Genomic DNA, 21361 nt, shown 5'->3' on the forward strand with positions numbered 1-21361 from the left:
GTTCAAATTTGAATGCTATAATTTTGATGAATATTAAGATCTCACTTTTGCAGATATAGGTTTAAAATATCCAAGATTGTATGATTACTGTCCTTAAATTCAAGTTTGAATTCTATTACCAATAATTAAAGTGATTTAAAATGTATTTAGCCGATCTAATAAAAAGAAAGGTTTCATTTTCAAGTTATTTTTATATTTTCACCAAAATATAAGAAGTTTTATGGTTGATCAGTAATTTCAGTTTATTTTCATCAACTACTATTCAACGGCTTAATGTGCTCCAATCATCTACGACAAGTTTGAGATCATATGATTCATGCATGCATGTACCTTACTTCTATACAACACCGCAGTTTGCTAGCATTGCATGGCATAAGCTTCACCATTGTGAGAAATTTTTTAGTCTGATGAGGACATAGATTGATACATTAAAAAATTTATCCGCTACCGTTCGTCTTGGCTGAAACCCCCACCGAAATGTAACGTGGTCAAGAAATTTATTTGCATTCCAAATTTATAATTAATCATTTTTCATAAAAATTCATGTCCTGACATGTACACATCATTTGTCAAGTATGTGATACAAGATGTGGTCTTCCATACTCTATTGCCATGTGCACAACACACAGTAATTAATAGGAAATAAGTGAAAGAAAAAAAAATTGTTATGTAAAGTCTACATAATTTACTTAGTTTTTGGCATACAAGCGTTATTATTAATTTATTAACGTCAAATCTTTCATATTTCTCAATGATCAAGGAACAGGGATTCAAATTTGAATTTGGATTAATTAAAAAGCGTTTTCGAATGTTTGGATTAGAATTATTTTAAATTAAGTAAAGCATTTAAAGCAATTTCCATATCAAAATCTTGAATTCTTTTAGAATACTTTTATTCCTCTTTTTTGCTGTCTATTTCTTCGATACTTTAAAAGAAAAAAAATATTCAACCACATATTATTGATTATTTTTATTGCTATATTTAACCAAATAATAATTTATTTTCCTACTAAAATCTCTCAATGTTTAAATTCATTTTATAGCTATCTAATAAAAGTTTTTTTTTTAACAGAAATAAAAGATTATAAAAACACAATAATAAGCTATGTAACAGTTCAATATAATTTTCAATAACTCATTTTTTTTTTTTTTTTGGGTAAAGAACTAAAGAAATTTATTGCAAGAACACTACATTAATCGCGAGCAAAATGGACTGGTGAATTTGTCACAGTCCACAGAATTTTGGCCATGAAATCTCCTAGATATATTTTACTCTTCACGAAAAAATGGTCCTCAAAATAGAAAAATGTATCCTGAGAGATACTCTGCTTGAATGGTGTGAAAGAATATACCCTAAAAACTTACTTTACTAGGTTGAAATCTGTTTGATTGGTTATTAGTAACCCATATAATTATTTTCAAAAATACCAAACAAATCTTACTCCTTAATTGCTAGACAACCTAACTACACCTCCTCTATATAAACCACCCAACTGTACCATAGCTTTTGTGTTTCAAGACAAAACACAGCACAATCTTTCAAGTTTTCTGCAGAAACCTAGCAATCTGTTATTTTTCTGATCATGACTGAAACAACCGATACTGGTTTCATGGTTAGTGACGTTTAGCAAACCCTAGTTTTCTCCCTCTTTTTATGTTCCATGTGATTTCATTTTCTTTATTAACTTTGCCTAGATGGGTTGCTTATATTTTATGATTTCGCAGAGTTGTGAGTTGAAACTGGATACGGGTGCCCCCGGATGGCATAAGACCATGACCAAAGTTTTGAGCAAAATCAAGGGTACGTACAAAAAGATATATCATATAGTTCTTATGATTTATTATTATTATCTCCACAAACCGCAAATATTGCCCTAAAGACATCCGAAATTTAATTTCATCGGAAATTTGGATGGAATCATCATTTCATAAATTAAATTGGATGAGAAAAAAACTTTGGCCCCCAATTGAAGTTTGGAGAAAATTTCAAGGAAAAAACGACAGTTTACCCCTTAAATGAATTGCATCTCTTGCATTGCTTGAATTACGTATATAAAAATGAGTCTTTTTGTTTTTGAAGATCTGAGTTTATGCTTTTTTACTGGAAAACGATAGATTATATGTTAATCTCATTGTTCTTGAATCTCTATTGTTTAATTTGAATATAATTAAGGAGTGTCTTACACCATCGATACACAAGCTGGAATTGCTTATGTTTCGGGAACAATTGAAGCGGAAATGCTTCTCAAGTTATTAGCAAAATCAGGGAAGCATGCAGAGCTGCTCAGAGTTGATTCAGGATACAAGCGTCAGTTCTACGAAGCCAAACCTGTTGCTAATTACAGAACTGGACAAGGCTATGGGGACTATTACAATAACAATCATGATTACGGATATTATGGTCACAATGGAAGCTATGGTACAACAATTCCTTACGACCATCATTCTCAGTACTACCCTAGTTACCATGAGACACGGGCAACCCCGCCGGCGCTGAGGTTTCCGCAGCCGCCTCCTCCAATGCAGGTCCATCCATTTTATGATCCGGACAGCCAGTGCACTATTATGTGATCAGCTAATAATGAAATTAAAATGCCATGCTACTTAGGTTTGGTGTTTTTATTTCATAGCTATATTAATATATATATATATATATATATATATATATTATGATGCCCAATACATAAAATAAATGGGCAAAAACATTTTGTTTTCCCCTTATTCTCCAATATTTGGGAGATTAAGGGTTTGATGATTCGGTTTGCCATTCTCCAATTATTAAAGGAGAATGTTGAATTTGAATGGAATTTTACATATATATGTATAATTATATGTATCAGAAGTCAGGGTTTGAGTGGACTTGTCAATTGTTTTTGAAGAATTTAGACTTCAACTGTAATCGACTTTCTGTATTTCATGCTAAGTAACATTGAATTTTGCTTAATTGTGTCGTAAGTTTTGGGTAATTGCTATTTGCTCTCGCAATTGCTTCATTTTGATTTTGTTGATCGACCTCATTGGTACAAAGAGAGGTTTGTTAATTTTTGGAATCAAGCAACGTGCTATTGATTCTCTTTTTTATTACACAAGGTGATTTGTTACTCGTCCATTGGGGGCAGTACACGATGCTGTTGATTCTCAATAAACTGTAAGGATGCTGCTAAAGAACTCATAAACATGCCCCTCAATCTACACTCCAAACCTTGCAAAAACTTACATGTTTATCAATTGAAACTTGTTTAGTTTGGTTTGAAGGCCTCCTTTGATGTACATCCAAGACTCGAATTCTACTTGAGTTTCATGTTTAATGAAAGCTATCATATGTTTTTTTTTTCTTTCAAAAAGTTTGCAAAAACTAAATTGAAAACGGAGCTAATCACGATTTTTAATTAGTTTGCAAATTTGTACAATACCATAATAACATCTATTTGTGTGACATGGTCATTGCATCGCAAGCTTCATAAATCACTTCTACGTTTCTAACTTCTACATTTCTAACACGTAAAATATCTGTAAAAACTTAAAGTTTATCTTTTCATAAAAAAGGTAAGCTATAAGTCATGATTTTAATTATTTTTTACAAATTTCTACAATATCCTCATTTTATCTATTTTTGTTCCATTTTTGTGGAGACATGAGTCGAGTCAATGGTAAAATTAGATAAGCAAGTTTTATATGTAAAAGAATGGTAAAATTAGATAAGCAAGTTTTATATGTAAAAGAGAAAAATGTGTTAAACATCTCTAGCATTCACCTAATTACAAAACAAAAACAAGAACAAGAAAAAAATTAACCACTTGTTAGTGTGGCTGCTGGGATTCGAGCCCAGGTCTCCACGGCCACAACGTGGAATTCTTACCACTAAACTACAGCCACAAGTTATTGTCATTTGACCACATCTATATTATATCTTCAAGACCCTAGAATATACTTTATGGGTATAGACATTTAGGAAAACTAATGAAAAAGGTTTGAAAACTTTGAGTTTCAATGATAAGGACAAAATAAAGGGTAAAGTGAATAGTACCAGGATTGACTTTTTTAGTGTAAAAATGTGGTTTTTCGTTAAAGTGAACAGTACCATAGGCTTTTCGTTAAAACTCCCTAGATATATACCTTTGAAAATAGAGAAATTTAACGAAAAACTCCCGGTACTGTTCACTTTAACGAAAAATCATATTTTTACACTAAGAGCATCTCCAAAAGAGATGTCAAAATTGTCACGTAGGCATACAACAGTAAAAAATGGCAGCAAACTCTCTCCAACCGAGCCTTCAATTTCTTAGGTGGCTCTGAGTCATTTGAAGGCAAAGCCTTTTGCTGTCAAATTTTACAGCAAATGTCAAATTTATTAAATGATATTTCAATAGATTAATGTAATATATAATAAATGTTGTTATGTTTTGTAAATATTTGATTGGTTGCCTTAATCATTAGACTCTACAAAAAAGATAAAAAGTTTATTAAAGAATATTATTATTTAGGGTTAATGATAAAAAACTACCTCAAGTATGGGTCAAATGACACTTTCATACCTCATCTTTTAAAATTGACAATGTCATACCTCATCTTACGAATTTGTGTCAATGTTATACATTCCGTTAGCTTGGCCGTTTATTTCTCAGTTAAATGCTGACGTGGCTTAATCCGGGACCCATTTTTATTAAAAAATTAATAAAAAAATTATTAAAAACAAAAAAAATCATTTAATATTATTTAAATATTAAAATAATAATAAAAAAGTACATAAAAAAATAAAAAACATTAGCCATCATCTTCCCTCTCCTTTTGTGCATCTCCCCCCTCTCTCTTCCCCCATCATCTTCCTGCAACCCAGCAACCCAGAAAAGAAGAAGGAGAAAGAAGAAGAAGAAGAAGAGGAAAAAAAAAAAAAAAAACCCAAACCAAACCAAACCCAGTTCATCCCCCTCCCCCCACCACAAACTCAACCCCCTGCAACCTAGAAAGGAGGAGGAAGAAGAAGAAAACACAAAAAAAAAAAAAAAAAAAAAAAAAAAAAAAAAAAAAAAAAACAGCAGCAAACCCAGTTCGTCCCCTGGAGAAGAAGAAGAAGAAGAAGAAGAGGGAAGAAAAAAAAAAAAATAGCAGCAAACCCGTCCCCTCCCACCCAACCCCACCCCCCAACCTAACCCGCAGAAGAAGAAGAAGAAGAAGAAGAAGAGGGAAGCAGAAGAAGAGAGAAGAAAAAAAAAAAAAAAGAAAGAAGAAGGAAACAAAAAAAAAAAAAACAATTGGAAACCCAATTCGTCCCCCTGCAGAAGGAGAAGAAGAAGAAGAAGAGGAGGGAAGAAGAGGGAAGAAGAAGAAGAGAGAAGAAAAAAAAAAAACAAACAACAGCAACCCAGTTCGCCCCCCTCACACCCACCCTCTCCCCTCCACACCCATTCCCCCAAACCCCCCCCCCCCCCCCCGCCAGCGCCCCCGCCGCCCATTTTCTCCTCGCCCAGGAGAATGGGTTTTTTTTTCTGGGTTTTTTTTTTTTTTTTTTTTTTTGGGGGGGTTGTAGGTAGTGGGTGCGAGGTTGGGTGCAGAGGGTGGGGTGCGAAGGTGGGGAGGTTGGGTGCGTGGGTGTGGGGAGAAGAGGGGGTGAGGAGCAAGGAAAACAAATTGATTTTTTTTTTTTTTTTTTTTCTCTTCTGTTTTTCTGGGTTGTAGTTGCAGAAAGGGGAAGAAGATGAAGATGGGGAGAAGGGAGACGGGGAGAAGGGACGGACGTTGGTTTTTTTTTTTTAAAATAATTTTTCTTTATTATTTTAATATTTAAATAATATTAAATGATTTTTTTTTGTTTTTAATAATTTTTTATTAATTTTTTAATAAAAATGGGTCCCGGATCAAGCCACGTCAGCATTTAACTGAGAAATAAACGGCCAAGCTAACGGAAGGTATAACATTGACACAAATTTGTAAGATAAGGTATGACATTGTCAATTTTAAAAGATGAGGTATGAAAGTGTCATTTGACCCATACTTGAGGTAGTTTTTTGTAATTAAAATATTAATCGTTTGAAAAAAATTAGAGTTATAATTAGCACTCTAAAAGTTTAATTATGTACTTTTTATAAGAGTATTTTTCTTTCTAAATGGAAACAAATTGGGCGCACAATTAAGTTTTTGGAGTACTAATATGAATAATTTATATGAGACAGTCCAAATTTAATCGAATTTAAACATGAAGAAAACAAAAATTCCAAAATTATAGGTCCTAGTTTTTGTTTATTAATCTGTTTTAATTTATTCGAATCTATCACAAAAAATTAAAAGAAATACATTAGAGTTAAAAAACATATGTGAATAGCATCGTTCAATAATTTAGTGGCCATGGGTTTCGTCGACAAATATACAAAATCCAAATTTTAGATTCTAATGATTGAAATTGATGAGTTGCCTTTTCAATCACCCCAAAGGTCACATTTGATGCCCACCGTTGATTTGTATGAGCCTAGGGTTAGATGTTGACACATGTGTCTGCTCAATTGGTTGACTGGCTGTCACATTTTGTGCAAATCTATCTTTCTAGATACGGCAGAATTTTGAGAAGTTTCGGATTACAAATCATGTGTAAGGTGTATGTATCATTTGATTAATGTCAACGGAGTCGATAGCAAGAGTAACTTGCATAAAATTATTTTAAATATAATATCGTATTATTAAAGTGGAGCAACACGTGACAAAGACATTTTATGTAAATTCTTCTTTGTCAATATGGAATATCCAAACACAACTCACTGTGCACATTTTTGCAGGGAGGCCTCTTGTGCAGATTATCAATCCAGTAACTGTATTTGGGCTAACTACATCTTACGCTCTTAAAATTTGAAGTGATTTTACGCTTTTTTTGTTAATGAATGAAATATCGAACTCTTTTTAACAAAAAAAAGGTTCATACCATTTTTTTTTTATTTGTGATCGAAAGATCACGAGTTCGAGTCATGAAAACAGCTTATTTGCAAAACAAAAATAAAACTGCGTAGGATAGACATTTTCTAGACTTTCGCAAAGCGGAAAGCCTTTATCACTTAGGGTCGCCCTTTTTGTCAAAAAGACTTCGTCTATTTTTCATAATTAATTATACATGTGATATGCATGGGCATATATAATTATACATAAGAGCAGTGCCACTGTTGCCATGTATCATTTATGTACAAAATCAAACAAGTGTCAATCGATACGTGTTTCTTTAATTATACAATATAATATGGACTGCGTGATACCAGCAGTTCTTTGCTTCTAGCCAAATCTAATATCCTAGTCAATACGTGTAGCTACACTTGAGATTGAGAGTTTGAGAGCTCTCTGTTTCTCTCGCTCTGCAGCTTCCATGAGCCCGATGGAGGAACAATCGAACCAATACGCCGAAGCTGTAGTTCCCCAAACCATGCAAGAAACTGGTGCAGAAGAAAGAGATCCGGAGAGCATTGCTCTCCACCAACCACTCCTCCTCAAGAGAAACCGGACAGTTTCTTCCACTCCACTGGCTATGGTTGGAGCCAAAGTCTCTCATATCGAGAGCTTGGACTACGAGTAACGACTTGAACAACCTGTTTCTAGTTTTCCATATCGAAAAGAAGAACCTGAATCCTTATTATGTTGACCTTCTTCACATTGAATGGAAGTTGGTTTGATGCAGGATCAATGAGAACGATCTGTTTAAGCATGATTGGAGAAGCAAATCCAAATTCCAAGTCTTGCAGTATGTATTTTTGAAATGGATCCTTGCCTTCCTTGTTGGACTCCTAACTGGTATAATCGCCACCCTCATTAACCTCGCTGTTGAGAATATTGCCGGCTACAAGCTTCTTGCCGCGGTTAGTTTCATTGAGAAAGGAAGGTTTGTTGCAATCCAGATATTATATTATAGTCTGTAGAAATGCCTATGATCGCGTAAACAATATGGGAATCGTGTGGTGTAGGTACCTGATGGGGTTCATCTTTATAGCCGGGGCCAATCTTCTACTGACCGCTAGTGCTTCTGTTCTCTGTGTATGTTTTGCTCCGACTGCAGCTGGACCCGGTATACCTGAAATCAAAGCATATCTCAACGGAGTTGACACACCGAATATGTTTGGTGCGACAACAATGATTGTCAAGGTTGATTTTCATTTTTCAATTGAACATTGGTTTCATATAATTTCATAATTTATTAAGCTAAGTGGCACAAAAACTTTCATCTTGCAGATATTCGGAAGCATTGGGGCTGTCTCTGCAGGCCTAGATCTTGGAAAAGAAGGGCCTCTTGTGCACATTGGAAGCTGCATTGCTTCCTTATTAGGTCAAGGGGGACCTGACAATTACCGTATTAAATGGGGTTGGCTCCGCTACTTCAACAATGACCGTGACCGGCGAGATATCATTACCTGTGGTGCTGCCTCTGGGGTATGTGCAGCTTTCCGAGCTCCTGTGGGTGGTGTACTGTTTGCCCTTGAAGAGGTGGCAACTTGGTGGAGGAGTGCCCTTCTCTGGAGAACCTTCTTCAGCACAGCCATTGTGGTTGTGGTGCTTAGAACTTTTATCCAAATATGCAATTCTGGGGAATGTGGGCTTTTCGGGCAAGGAGGGCTTATCATGTTCGACGTAAGCACTGTTACTGTAACATACCATGCGTGGGACATCATCCCCGTAGGTGTAATTGGCATTATTGGTGGAGTTTCGGGAAGCATGTACAACTATCTTCTCGACAAGATCCTCAGACTATACAGTCTCATAAATCAGTAAGCAACCCTAAACCAAATATGAAAACTGACACACCACGATGTCAATTCGATACTAATTACTTCTTGGTTTACTCTTCTGGCAGGAAGGGAAAAGTTCACAAGCTGCTCCTCAGTCTCACTGTATCACTCTTTACTTCTGCATGCCTATATGGTCTCCCTTTCCTTGTCGAATGCACACCCTGTAACTCCTCTCTCTCAGAGTCCGTCTGTCCCACCAATGAAGGATCTGGAAACTACAAAAAGTTCAACTGCCCAGATGGCCACTACAATGACCTAGCTACTCTTCTCCTTGCCACCAATGATGATGCAGTTCGAAACATCTTTTCGACAAACACTTCCGCTGAGTATCGTCCCTTATCCCTCCTAATCTTCTTCGTACTATATTGCATCTTAGGATTGTTTACCCTTGGAATTGCTGTGCCATCTGGACTTTTCCTTCCCATCATCCTTATGGGCTCAGCTTATGGCCGTCTGCTTGGAATTGCCATGCAATCATATACGAGCATTGACCAGGGGCTTTTCGCTGTTCTTGGCGCAGCTTCCCTAATGGCAGGGTCAATGAGGATGACCGTTTCACTATGTGTCATATTTCTTGAGCTCACCAACAACCTCCTCTTACTGCCCATAACAATGATTGTCCTCCTGATTTCCAAAACAGTTGGAGACAGTTTCAACCCGAGCATCTATGAGATTATACTGCACTTAAAAGGTTTGCCTTTCTTGGAGGCAAGTCCAGAACCATGGATGAGAAATCTGACAGTAGGTGAGCTTGCTGATGCCAAGCCGCCAGTAGTCACCCTCTGTGGAATTGAAAAGGTGGATCGTATTGTGGAGGTCCTGCGAAACACCACACACAATGGTTTCCCTGTTGTAGAAGAAGTGGTGCCGCCAATGGGATTGGCTGTTGGGGCAACAGAAGTACATGGACTAATTCTTCGAGCTCACCTTGTTCAGGTGCTGAAAAAGAAATGGTTCCTAAGAGAGAAAAGAAGAACAGAGGAGTGGGAAGTAAGAGAGAAATTTACCTCGGTTGAGTTGGCCGAGAGAGAAGAGAAGATCGAGGAGGTGGCTGTGACAAGGGACGAAATGGAGATGTATGTAGATCTGCATCCACTCACCAATAGAACACCTTACACAGTTATGGAAGGCATGTCTGTGGCAAAAGCTATGGTTCTTTTCAGGCAAGTGGGACTTCGCCATTTGCTCATTGTGCCAAACTATGAACCATCCGGGGTGAGTTTAGCAATCATTCTCGTTTTACTAAACACCATGTACTTGTTAACGAGCGTTACAACTTGCACACGAGCATATTTATTCTGTCCATTGAGCATAGTTATTATACATGGTACACTAAAATTTTTGTAAAGGCCAATATCACTAACCTCGATGTGTGCTCCATTTGTAGGTGCCTCCAGTGGTTGGGATCTTAACCAGGCAGGATTTAATAGCCTACAATATTTTGAATGCCTTTCCACATCTCACAAAATCTGCAGGCAGCGAGAAGGGGAACTGAAAACGTCTTCTCCTCAGCCAACGGAACTAGCAGCTTTCCTGGTGGAAGACAATGCATTCTTCATTTTAAAAATTTTCTACCAATTATTTATTCTTTTCATCCAATTCAAAAGGAGTCAGGTAGATATACAACAAATTGCAATTTCATTCATCTCTAACTATTCATTTTACACAAGTTTCAGCCGATGGCGAACAAAATCCCTTTCTGCAAAAGGGAAAGCAACACAGAAGATTTGGTTTTGTTACATTCTCTCTACTAGATACTCCCACTAGTCTTCTTGTAATAACCCCAGAAAAAAGTTCAAGCGGCCATCAAAGTTCAAGCAATCATCACTGAAAGTCACTGCAAAATCCTACTTTCAGAATTGTTTACAAGCGTTTCTTCTGCTTTATTCCTGTTCTCTTTTTCTTTGGGCTTCCTTGGCCCCTCTTGAACACAGCTAAAACCTCGATGCTGCAATCATGGCAAAAGAACATTTATCATGCACAAATGGGAAAAAAATAATCTGGAAATGAGAATATGTATCAAATTAAAAGTATAATATATGCTACATTTAATTTAGTCATTCAAACAGCTTGGATTTTCTGAGAGGTCTGCCTCGATAAGAACCAGGAAGAAAAAAGCATTTGAAGGAAATGTTGGCAATCTTGATAATATATCACAAAAATTAGTTATCCAGAATTTCGACCCAATAGAAATGTAACGAGATGCATCATATATTGGAAAGGAGAAAGGAGTCAAAAGAGAAGAAACTGATACATACCTCTGGGTTCCAGGGAAAAAATTATAGCCATGGGCTTTTTCCAAGTGCCATGCCTTGCTAGACAACAAATCCTTGCAATCCTGTTGAAACATTAATCCCCAATTAGGTAGAGGAAGAAAAGGTAACAATAAAGTAGACGAAGACAGGATGGAATAATCAGAGCAGAGAATAATCTAATTTCATGAAATATCATAGCAACAACTTTATACCTCTTTGAAGCTTTCCCATCCACAACTTATATAAATAAGGGTTTGAGGCCATGATTTACTATCTTCTGAAGTAATTTCGCTTCCGATCTGAACTGAAGCTTCTTTTGCACGCAGCATCCATGGTCTCTTCTCATCCTTACCCCTTGAGCTTGAACTGAGTTGACATATAAACGAGCTGAATTAATTATCCACAAGGACCACCAGTGAGGTCCTTGACTTCAATATTTTGAGTACAGAAATGGCCTAACCTATCTGAGGACGACTTAGCTTTACGCTTTGCTGAAGCTATACTCCGCAATGCATCAACAAGAGATGCATCCAGTCCCTTTCTAGGAGGATCAACAACAAGTACATCTGATCCCATGATCCAAGAAAGAGGGTCCTAGGTTATTTGTGAGAAATTTATAAAGTTAGTTCCCAACTATTCCAACGCAATCCTAATGGAATAACAGAGAAATTTGTAAAAATTCCTTTATACAACTTATAATATAGATATAAAAAAAACTTGGGATCTCTGCATACATGACCCTGGGGTAACAACTTCAGAAATATATGATCATAAACTTTCAAAAGGTTACTATACTAACTTTAGAAGTGTCTGCAAGATGCCAGCTGATGCTGCTCTCTACCGAGTTTGGCAGGCGGTCAACTGACTTCTCAAAGGATACTTTTGATTCTTTGTTAATCTCAATGCATCGAACAGACCTAGACAGCAATTATAACTCCATTTTATAACATATAAAAACAAAAAGAAAGAAATTTTGAGTTTTTATACCAGTGTTTTTACAATTATCCCAATTCTTGCCTGCATTTTCTTGTCACAGCTAATGATAATCCAATTACACCAGCTCCTGCATACAAATCAGCAACAGAAGCTCCCTGAGGGACATATTTTTGTAGCTTCCGGAGCAAGGTATCAAAAGCCTGGAATGGAGTAGCATTAGACCACGAGATAGTGAGTGGAAATGTAGGGATTTCCGTAGTCAAGTTTCAGAAAACAGGTTCAATAGGTGGTTCGCTATTAAACCAAAGGTTCATTCTGTTTACACTTTACATCTTTCAAATTATGATGCCTTTGAGATTTAAGTATACACTTACTAATATATGACATAATATCTGCGCATTCTAAGGGTTTTCTTTTTCTTTTTCTTTTTCTTGTTTTAAGAATTTAAGTGGTTGATACGGCTTTAATTTGCAAGTTCATAATTTGAATGGAAGTTGATGCTGATGGAAATGAAATTATGCATTTGAATAAAATTTGAATAGTTGGATAATAAATTTAAAATACCCTTGTGTTTGCTTGGCCAAAACTGGACGGAGCCAAGGAAATATCAATTCCTCCAACATGTTCCCAAAAGTCTCTTTCTCCTAAAAGATGTCTCCATCTATTCCCAAAGATTATCTGCATCACCGAGTAACATAAAGTAAATTCAAATAACTTAGTAAAAACTCACTAAAAATAACCCTTTGGACTCACATTGTTAGATGATGTCTGAAAGTTAGCCCATACAGAGTGAATCAGATTGACCGTGCTCCTCGGCCCACCATTTCTCCATATGAACTGGAAACAAGCATGCAGATCATTTATTCTTTAATATAATTCTTTTAAAGAAAACATTTACAACAATGAAATGAAGTAGCTAGCTCACATTAGCCAAGGCTTGCAGTTTCTCTGTATTCGGGGAATTTTCATTTCTTGAATTCCATACTAAAGCTACCTGCACTTTACCTAGAAAGAGATGTAATTTCTATGTTAATCAGATTTCACATTAAAATTTGTGTATCACACAAAAGCTCTTTCTAGAATAACTCTGATAAATTCAGCTACTAACCATTCTTATATCTTTCGGAAGCAGGAAGGGAAGTATTGTGTGTTGTCACAGCCATCTGCACACAACACCACTATTAATTGAATTCCAAAACACTACAACTTACTAACATGTTTTCTATGCGCCATTTCATTATTTTGAATCACATCAGTCACCTGCACATATCGTAAATCACCTGTCCCCTCATCTTCATCATACGGCTCAACGTGTAGTTCAGTAATACCTGAATGTTATACAAAGAAGTATTAAACGATTCAAGACTCAAAAACTGGAAATGAAAGCAGGTAACATTGAATTTTAATTACCGAAAAACGGACCTTGTTTAAGCAGCTCCACAGCAGCATTTATACTTGGATGATGAGCTGCAAAAACAGAAAAGAAAACACAAATTAAACTAAAAATATAGAATTTAGCACTAATCCAAGGATTATTTATCAAATATAAAGTCATTAGGATTGGGACCTTTGCATTGAGGAATATCTACTACATTATGAGTTCCCTCCTGATAAAGCCCAATCAGGGGGGTTTCCGGTGAGCCACGAACGGCTAACTTTGCGCGACACCGCCATCCCCACTAACACCAAACCCAGATAATATCAAGATAAAAACCCTAACCAATACCAGAGAGATATTTCTTTTTATTTAAATTTTAAGAAAAGGCCTAAACTTTACGAAATTAAGGGGAAAAAGAAGTTAAGTAAAGCACCAATTTGCAACTGTCAAAAGTGAAATCTGAGACTCCAACTGTCTTGAAAAACTCCGTCGCCTCGTCGACGATGACCGGACGGTGGAGATTGAACTCGTGCGTACACCCGGAGCACCTGATTATACACCGAACAGAAAACAAAATTTAAATCAAGACGAACAATAATTATGAGAAAATAAACAAATAGGGATTTGAGCTGAGAGTTACGATTCGAAGTGCGGGCAGTGGAGGGCGCAGGTCAGCGGCGGCGGAGGAGGGGTTGAGCTAGGGCTCAGTGAGAGAGAAGGTAGTCTTGTTGGTACTTGTGGTGGTGCTGAAGCGGACGGCGGGGGACGCACTGCGGTTGGGGACACGTGGCAGGTGATGAGTGGAGGCGGAGGAGGACGGACGGAGAGGAAGCAGAGAGGCATGTTGTCCGGCGGCCGTTGCCCTGTGGCGGGAATAGATAATAGACAAAACAGATGTTGATGGACTTTGGTAGAAATATCTCAACGGTTAAAAAACGTGAAAGCTGCTAATTACAAAATTTCCCCGGAGTCATGGCAGTTCTTCAATTTTGGTCGTCAAACTTTTTTTGTCCCAAATTAGTCCACTTGTTAATGATGGTAGTGACATTGAATCAACCAATTTGGGTTTGGTTAATTTTGTTCGTTTTCTAGCATAAATGCCTATTCTTGGACAAAAGTGGTCATATTCTAATATATTAAGGGCGTTTTTAACAAGTAGATGAGTTTTTGAAATTCCCTTATAAAATTATCACCTGTTATTCAGTCAACTTTTGTAACGAAAGTCACTTCATTTGCATCAATCTTTTCCTGCCAAAGATGAAACTCGGTCGGAAGGATCCACGAGGCCTTGTTTGAGATCGAGAAGGGGTTTCCTCTCAAAATACATGCATCCCACCTCATGATCAGTGCTGTAGAAATGAAAACACTTAAGAGGTGAAAGATTATATGCCGTCGTGGAAAAACCAAGAGGTGAAAGATTTGGACATGGAGTCGTCAACCATAATGTTGTTGTTATGAAAAGTTCCAATAACATCTACATTTTCCTCGTTTTATGACAGCCACTCCTGTGTCTACGGAGATATATCCCCCAAGTGCGGTGAAGATGAAAATTTATCCCCCGGTTGTTTTCGGCTTATCGTCACCGAAAATTCACCAAACTTTCCGGTGTTGGTATGTCTGAACATTTTCTCGAAACCAAAATTTACAATTATTGTCTTTTCAGACGCGAACATAATTAGAATTAAAACTTTCACTAATTTTCTGGCTGCCAAGAGTTAAATGGTGGTGTGACTAGAAAATCCCTAATATCAGTTGCCTTCAGTATGTAGATGATACACGTTTAACAGGAAACAACCCTCGACAAATGTCTCGTTTGCTCAGACGTACAAAATTCGTGGATCCCAAACAAATCTCTACACCTGTTCCTTCTGGACAAAAGCTCATTGAGCATGATGGTGAACCACATGATAATCCGGAGATGTACAGGAGCGTAGTTGGTGTCCTGCAGTACTTGACTATAACGAGACAGACTTGTCATATGCCGTGAACCAGGTATGCCAGTTTATGCATTCTCCAAAGAACACACACTGGATGGCAGCCAAGAGGATTCTACCATATGTAAAGGGTACGTACAACCATGGCCTTGTGTATAAACCTGGTGGTGAGCAACTCATGGCTTACTGAGATGCAGAATACGCGGGAAATCCATACACAAGACATTCCATGGGTGGGTTTCACATTTATTTGGGTTCGAACTTGGTGTGTTGGAGTTCAAAGAAGCAGAAAACTGTATCTAGGTCGAGTGCGGAGGTGGAGTATAGGCAACTTGCCTATACAGCCGCTGAGTTGTCTTGGCTAAGGTCCTTGTTCAAAGATTTGCATTTGCATTTTGTCAAACCAACAATATGGTGTGACAATGTGTCGTCCATTGCCCTAGCTTCAAATCCGGTTTTTCACTCAAGAACAAAACACTTGGAGGTGGACTATCATTACGTTAAAGAGAATGTTGTTCGAGGCCAGCTATTAGTTAATTTCATTTGCTCTCGAGATCAGATTGCCGCTCTTTTTACCAAAGGACTGTTGTCATCACGGTTCAAGTTTCTGGTATCCAAGCTTCCAGTGGTGCCTCATCCTGTCAGCTTGCGGGGGGATGTTAGACCAAGTCCTACTTCAGTGTCTGTTACAACGGTTTCAAGTTGCTGTGATCAATCTCAACACTTATCCACGAAGTAGCAGCGTAGGTTTACAACTCTTTTTCAAATGCTTGAAATATGGTTTTGCAGTACACGTTGATTGGCTTCCGTTGTATTTTTTTTGAATTTCAAACTTTCCTTGTAAATAGGTTTTCAATACCCTGGATGTAATCTGTAGTATTATAAATATATGCAAACCATTGTTGCAATGGGTATTGCCATTGAAGGGAAAACCTTGAGTTCTTTAAGTTTTACAACTAATCCTTAGAATGTCTCGCGAAATCAGCAACCAAAAACAATTAGATGTTGCAAGAAAAACACAAGAATTTCGTCTTCCAGAAAACTAAGAGTTCGCTGCCTGAATACAATTATGGGAAGAAGAGTAAAATTCCACAACTCATAAGATATTTATGATTCTCTCTTACCAAAATAATAATACGAACAACAAGAAGAAGTTTTCAGGTCTTATTTGCTTTCATATGCTTTCACATTTGATAGTTTCTATGATATTTTCTTCAGAATGGCTAATACATATGCATACACCTTGTGAGTAAAGTTGAAATACGCACATCTCCAAGACTTCTTGATGACCAAAGTCCCGCAAACTCCCCAGAACCCGAAAGAGAAACCTATCACCATGCTGATTATGAACCACAGCTTATCGAGCCTACTGTCATCATCCTCGCCACCTCCACCTGGAACCTGAGGTGTTTCTTCGTCGCCTTGGCAATTTGGTAATGGATGCCCACAAAGACCTGTATTGCCCTCATAAATGGACAGATCAACGAGGGTTTCAAACTGATTACTTCTTGGGATTTCCCCGGACAAGTAGTTGTGTGACAAGTTGAGATGATTCAAAAATGTTAAATTAACCATGCTCTGTGGAATTGGACCCGCAAGTTTGTTGCTCGATAGGTCGAGAGTTTCTATCCAGTCCAAGTTTCCGATCTTTTCTGGGATATTTCCTGTCAACTGATTCATGGACAGGTTCAAAGTCCCCAGCCTTGTAAGGCTTGTTAGGCCTAATGTCATCTCTCCTGACAAGTTATTGTCCGAAGGATCGACACTATTGAAGAGGTAGAGGATGGAGTCATATTCGAGCACTCTTCCTTTGGCCACTACCTTCAATCTTCCCTGGTAAAGATAGTCACCTGTAACTTTATCCGTGACTTCAGGTCTGAAGCCAGTTAAGTTACCTATGCAACGGGGAACATTTCCGGAAATATAGTTGTATGAGAGGTCCAATATGTGGAGACTTGAAAGGCCACATAACTGCGAAGGGATGCTTCCACTAAACAAGTTGAGCCTCAAACGCAAAAACAACAAAGAGGGCATGCTTTCTCCTATGGAAGCCGGAATAGATCCAGAGAAATGGTTCTCACCAAGATCAAGACTCCTCATGAACGTGAAGTTTTTCATGGAAGGAAGCTCGCCCGAAAGGTTGTTGCTAGAGAGTATCAAGAATCTGAGTGAAGTAAGAGAAGTTAAGGATCTTGGGATTGAACCTGAAAGACTGTTATTCGACACATCTACGATGTACAATGATGGCATATTGTCCCAAAAGTCTGGAACCTCACCAGACAACTAGTTATTTGAGATAACCATGGTTGTTAATTGGCTTAGCTTACCCAAGGACAGGGGAATGCTTCCATTCAAATAGTTCCGAGAAACGTCTAGATCCAACAGAGAGGGCATTACTTCACTAATGTCATGAGGAATTGGCCCAGAAAACAGATTCTCTAAGATACAACATGGTTATGTTTGATGACCAGAGTGGGAGAGGGCCCTCGAAGCAGTTTGAACTCAAATCAACATTGCCAGGTTTGATAAATCGTAATGAGTTACGCACCCTGCCGCTTAGCTGATTATAAGCGACATCTAGTTGATCTAACCGGAAATCCAACTGCCAAAACCACTCCGGTATGGTATCTGAAATCCTAGCATTGTTGAGTACCAGAGTGACCAGCTCAGTCTGATTTCTGAGCCATGTAGGACATTTAGGACCTAGTTGGCATGACCTAATGATCAAGTATCTCAGTCTAAAGAGAGCTATCCAATCAGAACTAATGTCGAAAACTAAGGAAATGTTTGGGGAAATGTTATATATTTCAACCTCTCTTAGGCTTCCATGTTTCGTGAAATGAGCTTATGTAATCGAACCTTCCCATGTGTTTTCCGAGATATCTAGTGTAGTCAGCGACGACAGCCGCCCAAGACTTTTGGAGATGATCCCACTCATTTGATTGTGTGAAATGTACAACTCCTCCAAAGAGTTCAAGTTTCCGATAGATCTTGGGATCGAACCCTGAAATGAGTTATGCCACAAATTGAGGATTCTTAAGCTTTTAAGATTTCCCAGAGAATCAGGCAGTTTTCCTCTCAGGCTGTTATATCACAAATCTGGCCTCTCTAAGCGGTTGTTTGAGCATGTAGACAAACTATCAACGAAATCAGTAATCTTGCCAGTAAATTTGTTGATAGGAAGATTTACCGTCTGCAAACTGCATAGCGTTCCCAAGCTTCTTGGCAACTGTCCTTCAATGTTTGAGTTTTCCGACAAATCAAGCATCCGAAGAGATGTCAAACTGCCAAATGTTTCTGGAAGTGCTCCGTGGAGACTGGTCGAGTGCATTTCTAGGGTGACTAATTTAGTCAAACTTAACAACCAGGGAGGTAATATGGAGTTGAAATCATTGTATGAGAGATCGAGAACTGAAAGGGATGCAAAATTCATGGAAGGAAGAGTGAGAGGAAGGACGGAAAGACCACAAGATGGCAAATGCAATTCAACGAGTGAAGGGAGCATATTGACAGTGGGAAGCCAATATGAGTTAGCCTTGCTTAGGTTTACTCCTCCGAGGTTTAGGTACTTAAAGGAAGAAAGAGGAGCAAGCCAACGGATTTCATTCGCAACCGGTTCAAAATTATAATAGCTGAGGTCTAGAGAAAGCAATCTCGAAAGGTTTCCGAGATTGTGGGGAATGACTCCACCGAAAGATGCACTAGAGAGATTGAGGTATTCCAATTTCTCTAGTGATCCAATGAAGCTTGGAATTTGAACACCTTCGAAGTCATTCATGCTCAAATCCAAGTGAATTAAATCATTCAAAACAAGCAAAGAAGGGTTGATCTCACCGCCAAATTCGTGCGCTGTTCCATCCTCACCATCTGAAAATTCATTGCGGAGATTGAGCTTGGTCACACGTCCAGTTACGTAGTTGCAGCCTACGCCGCTCCATTGACAACAATCTTCTCCCACCCAAGACAAACGCCGGTCTGAAGGATCTGTGAGACCGGCTTTGAGCTCAAGAAGGGCTTTCCTCTCAGTTTCCTTGCATCCCACGTTAAGATCAGCACTGTAGAAACCAAGTTGTGGTTTCAAAGAACAGAAATCCTGACAGTACAATAAGTGAAAAAAGTTGGACGGAAGCACTTCTGTGAACCATACTTCTTATGTGAGCAAGCAATGAGATACTATTTGCAGGTCTCAAGATATCTGCAAGATTTAAAGTGTGAAAAAGTATAAACATTGTCATTTTTCTAAGAAGAACTTTCTAAGTCTTCAAGGAAAATGGGGAGGCGCATGGTGTATGGCTGCCCCTTCACAGTCGCTAAACTTCCAAGTCAGTGGTCTTGACTCTTAGTGTTGCGTGACTTCCATTGTGTGGAGAATGAGTCCTACGTTAATGAGAGGAGGGATCTTGCATGAACTTATAAAGAGTTGGGCTACTTCCCATATTGCCAATTGGTTTTATGATGGAACCCAAACTTTCTTTATGGTATCAGAACAGGTTGTCTCACGTGTGAAGTCAAATGGTTACATGTGTTTCACGTCACCCAAATTATGATGTCCATGTATTAAGCTTGAAAATTCGCCACACGTGAGGGGTATGTGGAGAATGAGTATTGAACCCCAACTTTCTTCACATTACACCAGTATAATATTATTGTCTCGTTCTGTGACAAATATCTAAAAACATGTATAAATTTTTGTCCACGTGACTTTGTGTTATCGGCACAAAACAGAATGCCAAACTGTTGTGCCTTGGCTGATTATCTTCACCAACATACAAACCCACAGTTGAATAGTTTAAAATACAAGAAATAAAGACACCGAGAAATTTACGAGGTTCGGCAAAAATCTGCCTACGTCCTCGGAGAGATATTGCTCTTCACTATGAGAAAAACAGTACAAGTTACACATGAGTTAAATCGATATAACCCAATCCCATATCCCTTGTACACCCACTCACAGAATTTTCCCAAGAGCCTCACTCTACCCCAAGAGTTCTTTCACAAGAGATCTTTCACTCTAGCTCTCTTGATTTCTCTCACCCTTGCCCTTGCTCTCTGCAAAAAAGAACTCTTTCTTCTCCTTTTTTTCTGCAAAGGCAAATGAGCTCTCTACTCTCACCTCTTTTTTCTCTTGCTCTCTACTACTCTCCTTTTTAAACCGAAATGAGCCCTCACGGGTGTTTAAGACACCAAAACTTTTTCCTTTTACTTTTCCCTTTTTTCCTCCTTGCTTTTCCCTTTTTTCCTCCTTGCTTTTCCCTTGTTTCCTCCTTGAAATAAGGAAAGATGTTTTCTTTCTTTCTTTAGCCGAAAGGCATTTTGGAGGATAGTCCACTTGGCCACAAACTCCAACAATCTCCACCTTGGCCAAGCTGTACCAAAGTCCATTGGCCTTACGTACCAGCATGCACACTCTGAATCAACCTCGTTGGTCCTGTTCCGATTCAGTCACTGCCAATGCATGTGCAGCTGCTGCAAGCAAAAAAAAAAAATTTAGCTTCAGACAGGATCTCGACACATCCTCGTCTCCTCCAGCAGGTTTTCCTCCTCTTCATTGTCTGCAACTTGGAAACTTGTCAGTGCACCCATTTCCAGCAACACCCGTCGAGCCAGACAAACATTCCTCACACTTCTCATTCTTCAGGACCATCTCATCACCTGTGAATCCCATAGCTCCACCTGCTGCAAAACCCCTGCAACACTTGAGACTATACATCACCAGGAGATGTGTTGCTTCGAGTACCTAGAGGGCATACTCGAAGTCTTCCGCCACAAAATTGCTGCTACCTGGACCAAGATCATCCTTTCTTTTTCTCAAAGGACAATTTATCCTTTTATGCCCGAATTCTTTGCAGTCATAGCATTGTGGTCCCTTGCCTTTGGAGCTTGATTTGAACCTGCTGTCTCTCTCAAATCCTCCTCCCAATTTTCTTCCATGATTCCAACCTTGAACAGCTAAAACAGTCTCGTGCCCACCATCAACAATGGTCTTCCTCTTTTGTGTATCATAAGACACCAAAGAAGCCTGCACCTGCTCCAAACTTACTGTATCTTTTCCATGCAATAAGGTTGTCACAAGATTCTCATACGAATCTGGAAGTGAGGTAAGAA

The 21361-nt window shown here is 38.3% G+C and overlaps 3 protein-coding genes, 1 long non-coding RNA gene, 1 other non-coding gene and 1 pseudogene across 5 annotated transcripts; 2 read left to right on the plus strand and 4 right to left on the minus strand.

Annotated features, from left to right (window-relative positions):
* The first annotated feature begins 1583 nt into the window (after positions 1-1583).
* On the plus strand, positions 1584-2571 carry LOC137739242 (uncharacterized). The gene is made up of 3 exons (XM_068478799.2): positions 1584-1613; positions 1726-1801; positions 2174-2571. The coding sequence occupies exons 1-3, from the start codon at positions 1584-1586 to the stop codon at positions 2569-2571; spliced, it is 504 nt and encodes a 167-aa protein (XP_068334900.2).
* A 1233-nt stretch (positions 2572-3804) lies between these two features.
* TRNAH-GUG (transfer RNA histidin (anticodon GUG)) lies at positions 3805-3876 on the minus strand. Its single transcript has one exon. It is a non-coding gene; the product is annotated as a tRNA-His (tRNA).
* Positions 3877-7052: 3176 nt separating this feature from the next.
* On the minus strand, positions 7053-8499 carry LOC148693981 (uncharacterized). The gene is made up of 2 exons (XR_015966714.1): positions 8379-8499; positions 7053-8041 (listed from the first exon to the last, which is right to left on the minus strand). It is a non-coding gene; the product is annotated as an uncharacterized LOC148693981 (long non-coding RNA).
* On the plus strand, positions 7343-10639 carry LOC137739651 (chloride channel protein CLC-b-like). Its single transcript, XM_068479297.2, has 6 exons — positions 7343-7545; positions 7652-7852; positions 7935-8112; positions 8200-8732; positions 8819-9968; positions 10141-10639. The coding sequence occupies exons 1-6, from the start codon at positions 7343-7345 to the stop codon at positions 10246-10248; spliced, it is 2373 nt and encodes a 790-aa protein (XP_068335398.2). The 3' UTR covers positions 10249-10639.
* On the minus strand, positions 10375-14277 carry LOC137739650 (S-adenosyl-L-methionine-dependent methyltransferases superfamily protein). Its single transcript, XM_068479296.2, has 15 exons — positions 13963-14277; positions 13756-13870; positions 13512-13623; positions 13367-13411; positions 13205-13272; positions 13053-13107; positions 12870-12949; positions 12698-12781; positions 12509-12622; positions 12026-12144; positions 11808-11925; positions 11469-11602; positions 11221-11374; positions 11012-11091; positions 10375-10701 (listed from the first exon to the last, which is right to left on the minus strand). The coding sequence occupies exons 1-15, from the start codon at positions 14163-14165 to the stop codon at positions 10617-10619; spliced, it is 1566 nt and encodes a 521-aa protein (XP_068335397.2). The 5' UTR covers positions 14166-14277; the 3' UTR covers positions 10375-10616.
* Positions 14278-16456: 2179 nt separating this feature from the next.
* LOC137739244 (receptor-like protein EIX1) lies at positions 16457-19401 on the minus strand (annotated as a pseudogene).
* Between the last annotated feature and the right edge of the window lie 1960 nt (positions 19402-21361).

Source organism: Pyrus communis, chromosome 9 (assembly GCF_041283825.1).
Source record: "Pyrus communis isolate YQ-2024b chromosome 9, ASM4128382v1, whole genome shotgun sequence".
Taxonomy (NCBI): Eukaryota; Viridiplantae; Streptophyta; class Magnoliopsida; order Rosales; family Rosaceae; genus Pyrus; species Pyrus communis.

Bases quoted from the DNA above. Each gene is read 5' to 3' on its own strand.
- LOC137739242 (XM_068478799.2), top strand. From the start codon at position 1,584: ATGACTGAAACAACCGATACTGGTTTCATG. The intron at 1,614-1,725 runs GTTAGTGACGTT...ATGATTTCGCAG, and splicing joins CAACCGATACTGGTTTCATG to AGTTGTGAGTTGAAACTGGA. The intron at 1,802-2,173 runs GTACGTACAAAA...AATATAATTAAG, and splicing joins AGTTTTGAGCAAAATCAAGG to GAGTGTCTTACACCATCGAT.
- LOC137739651 (XM_068479297.2), top strand. From the start codon at position 7,343: ATGAGCCCGATGGAGGAACAATCGAACCAATACGCCGAAGCTGTAGTT. The intron at 7,546-7,651 runs GTAACGACTTGA...GGTTTGATGCAG, and splicing joins ATCGAGAGCTTGGACTACGA to GATCAATGAGAACGATCTGT. The intron at 9,969-10,140 runs GTGAGTTTAGCA...CTCCATTTGTAG, and splicing joins CAAACTATGAACCATCCGGG to GTGCCTCCAGTGGTTGGGAT.
- LOC137739650 (XM_068479296.2), bottom strand. From the start codon at position 14,165: ATGCCTCTCTGCTTCCTCTCCGTCCGTCCTCCTCCGCCTCCACTCATC. The intron at 13,871-13,962 runs GTAACTCTCAGC...GTGTATAATCAG, and splicing joins CACTGCCCGCACTTCGAATC to GTGCTCCGGGTGTACGCACG. The intron at 13,108-13,204 runs GTGACTGATGTG...TGTTGTGTGCAG, and splicing joins GTGATTTACGATATGTGCAG to ATGGCTGTGACAACACACAA.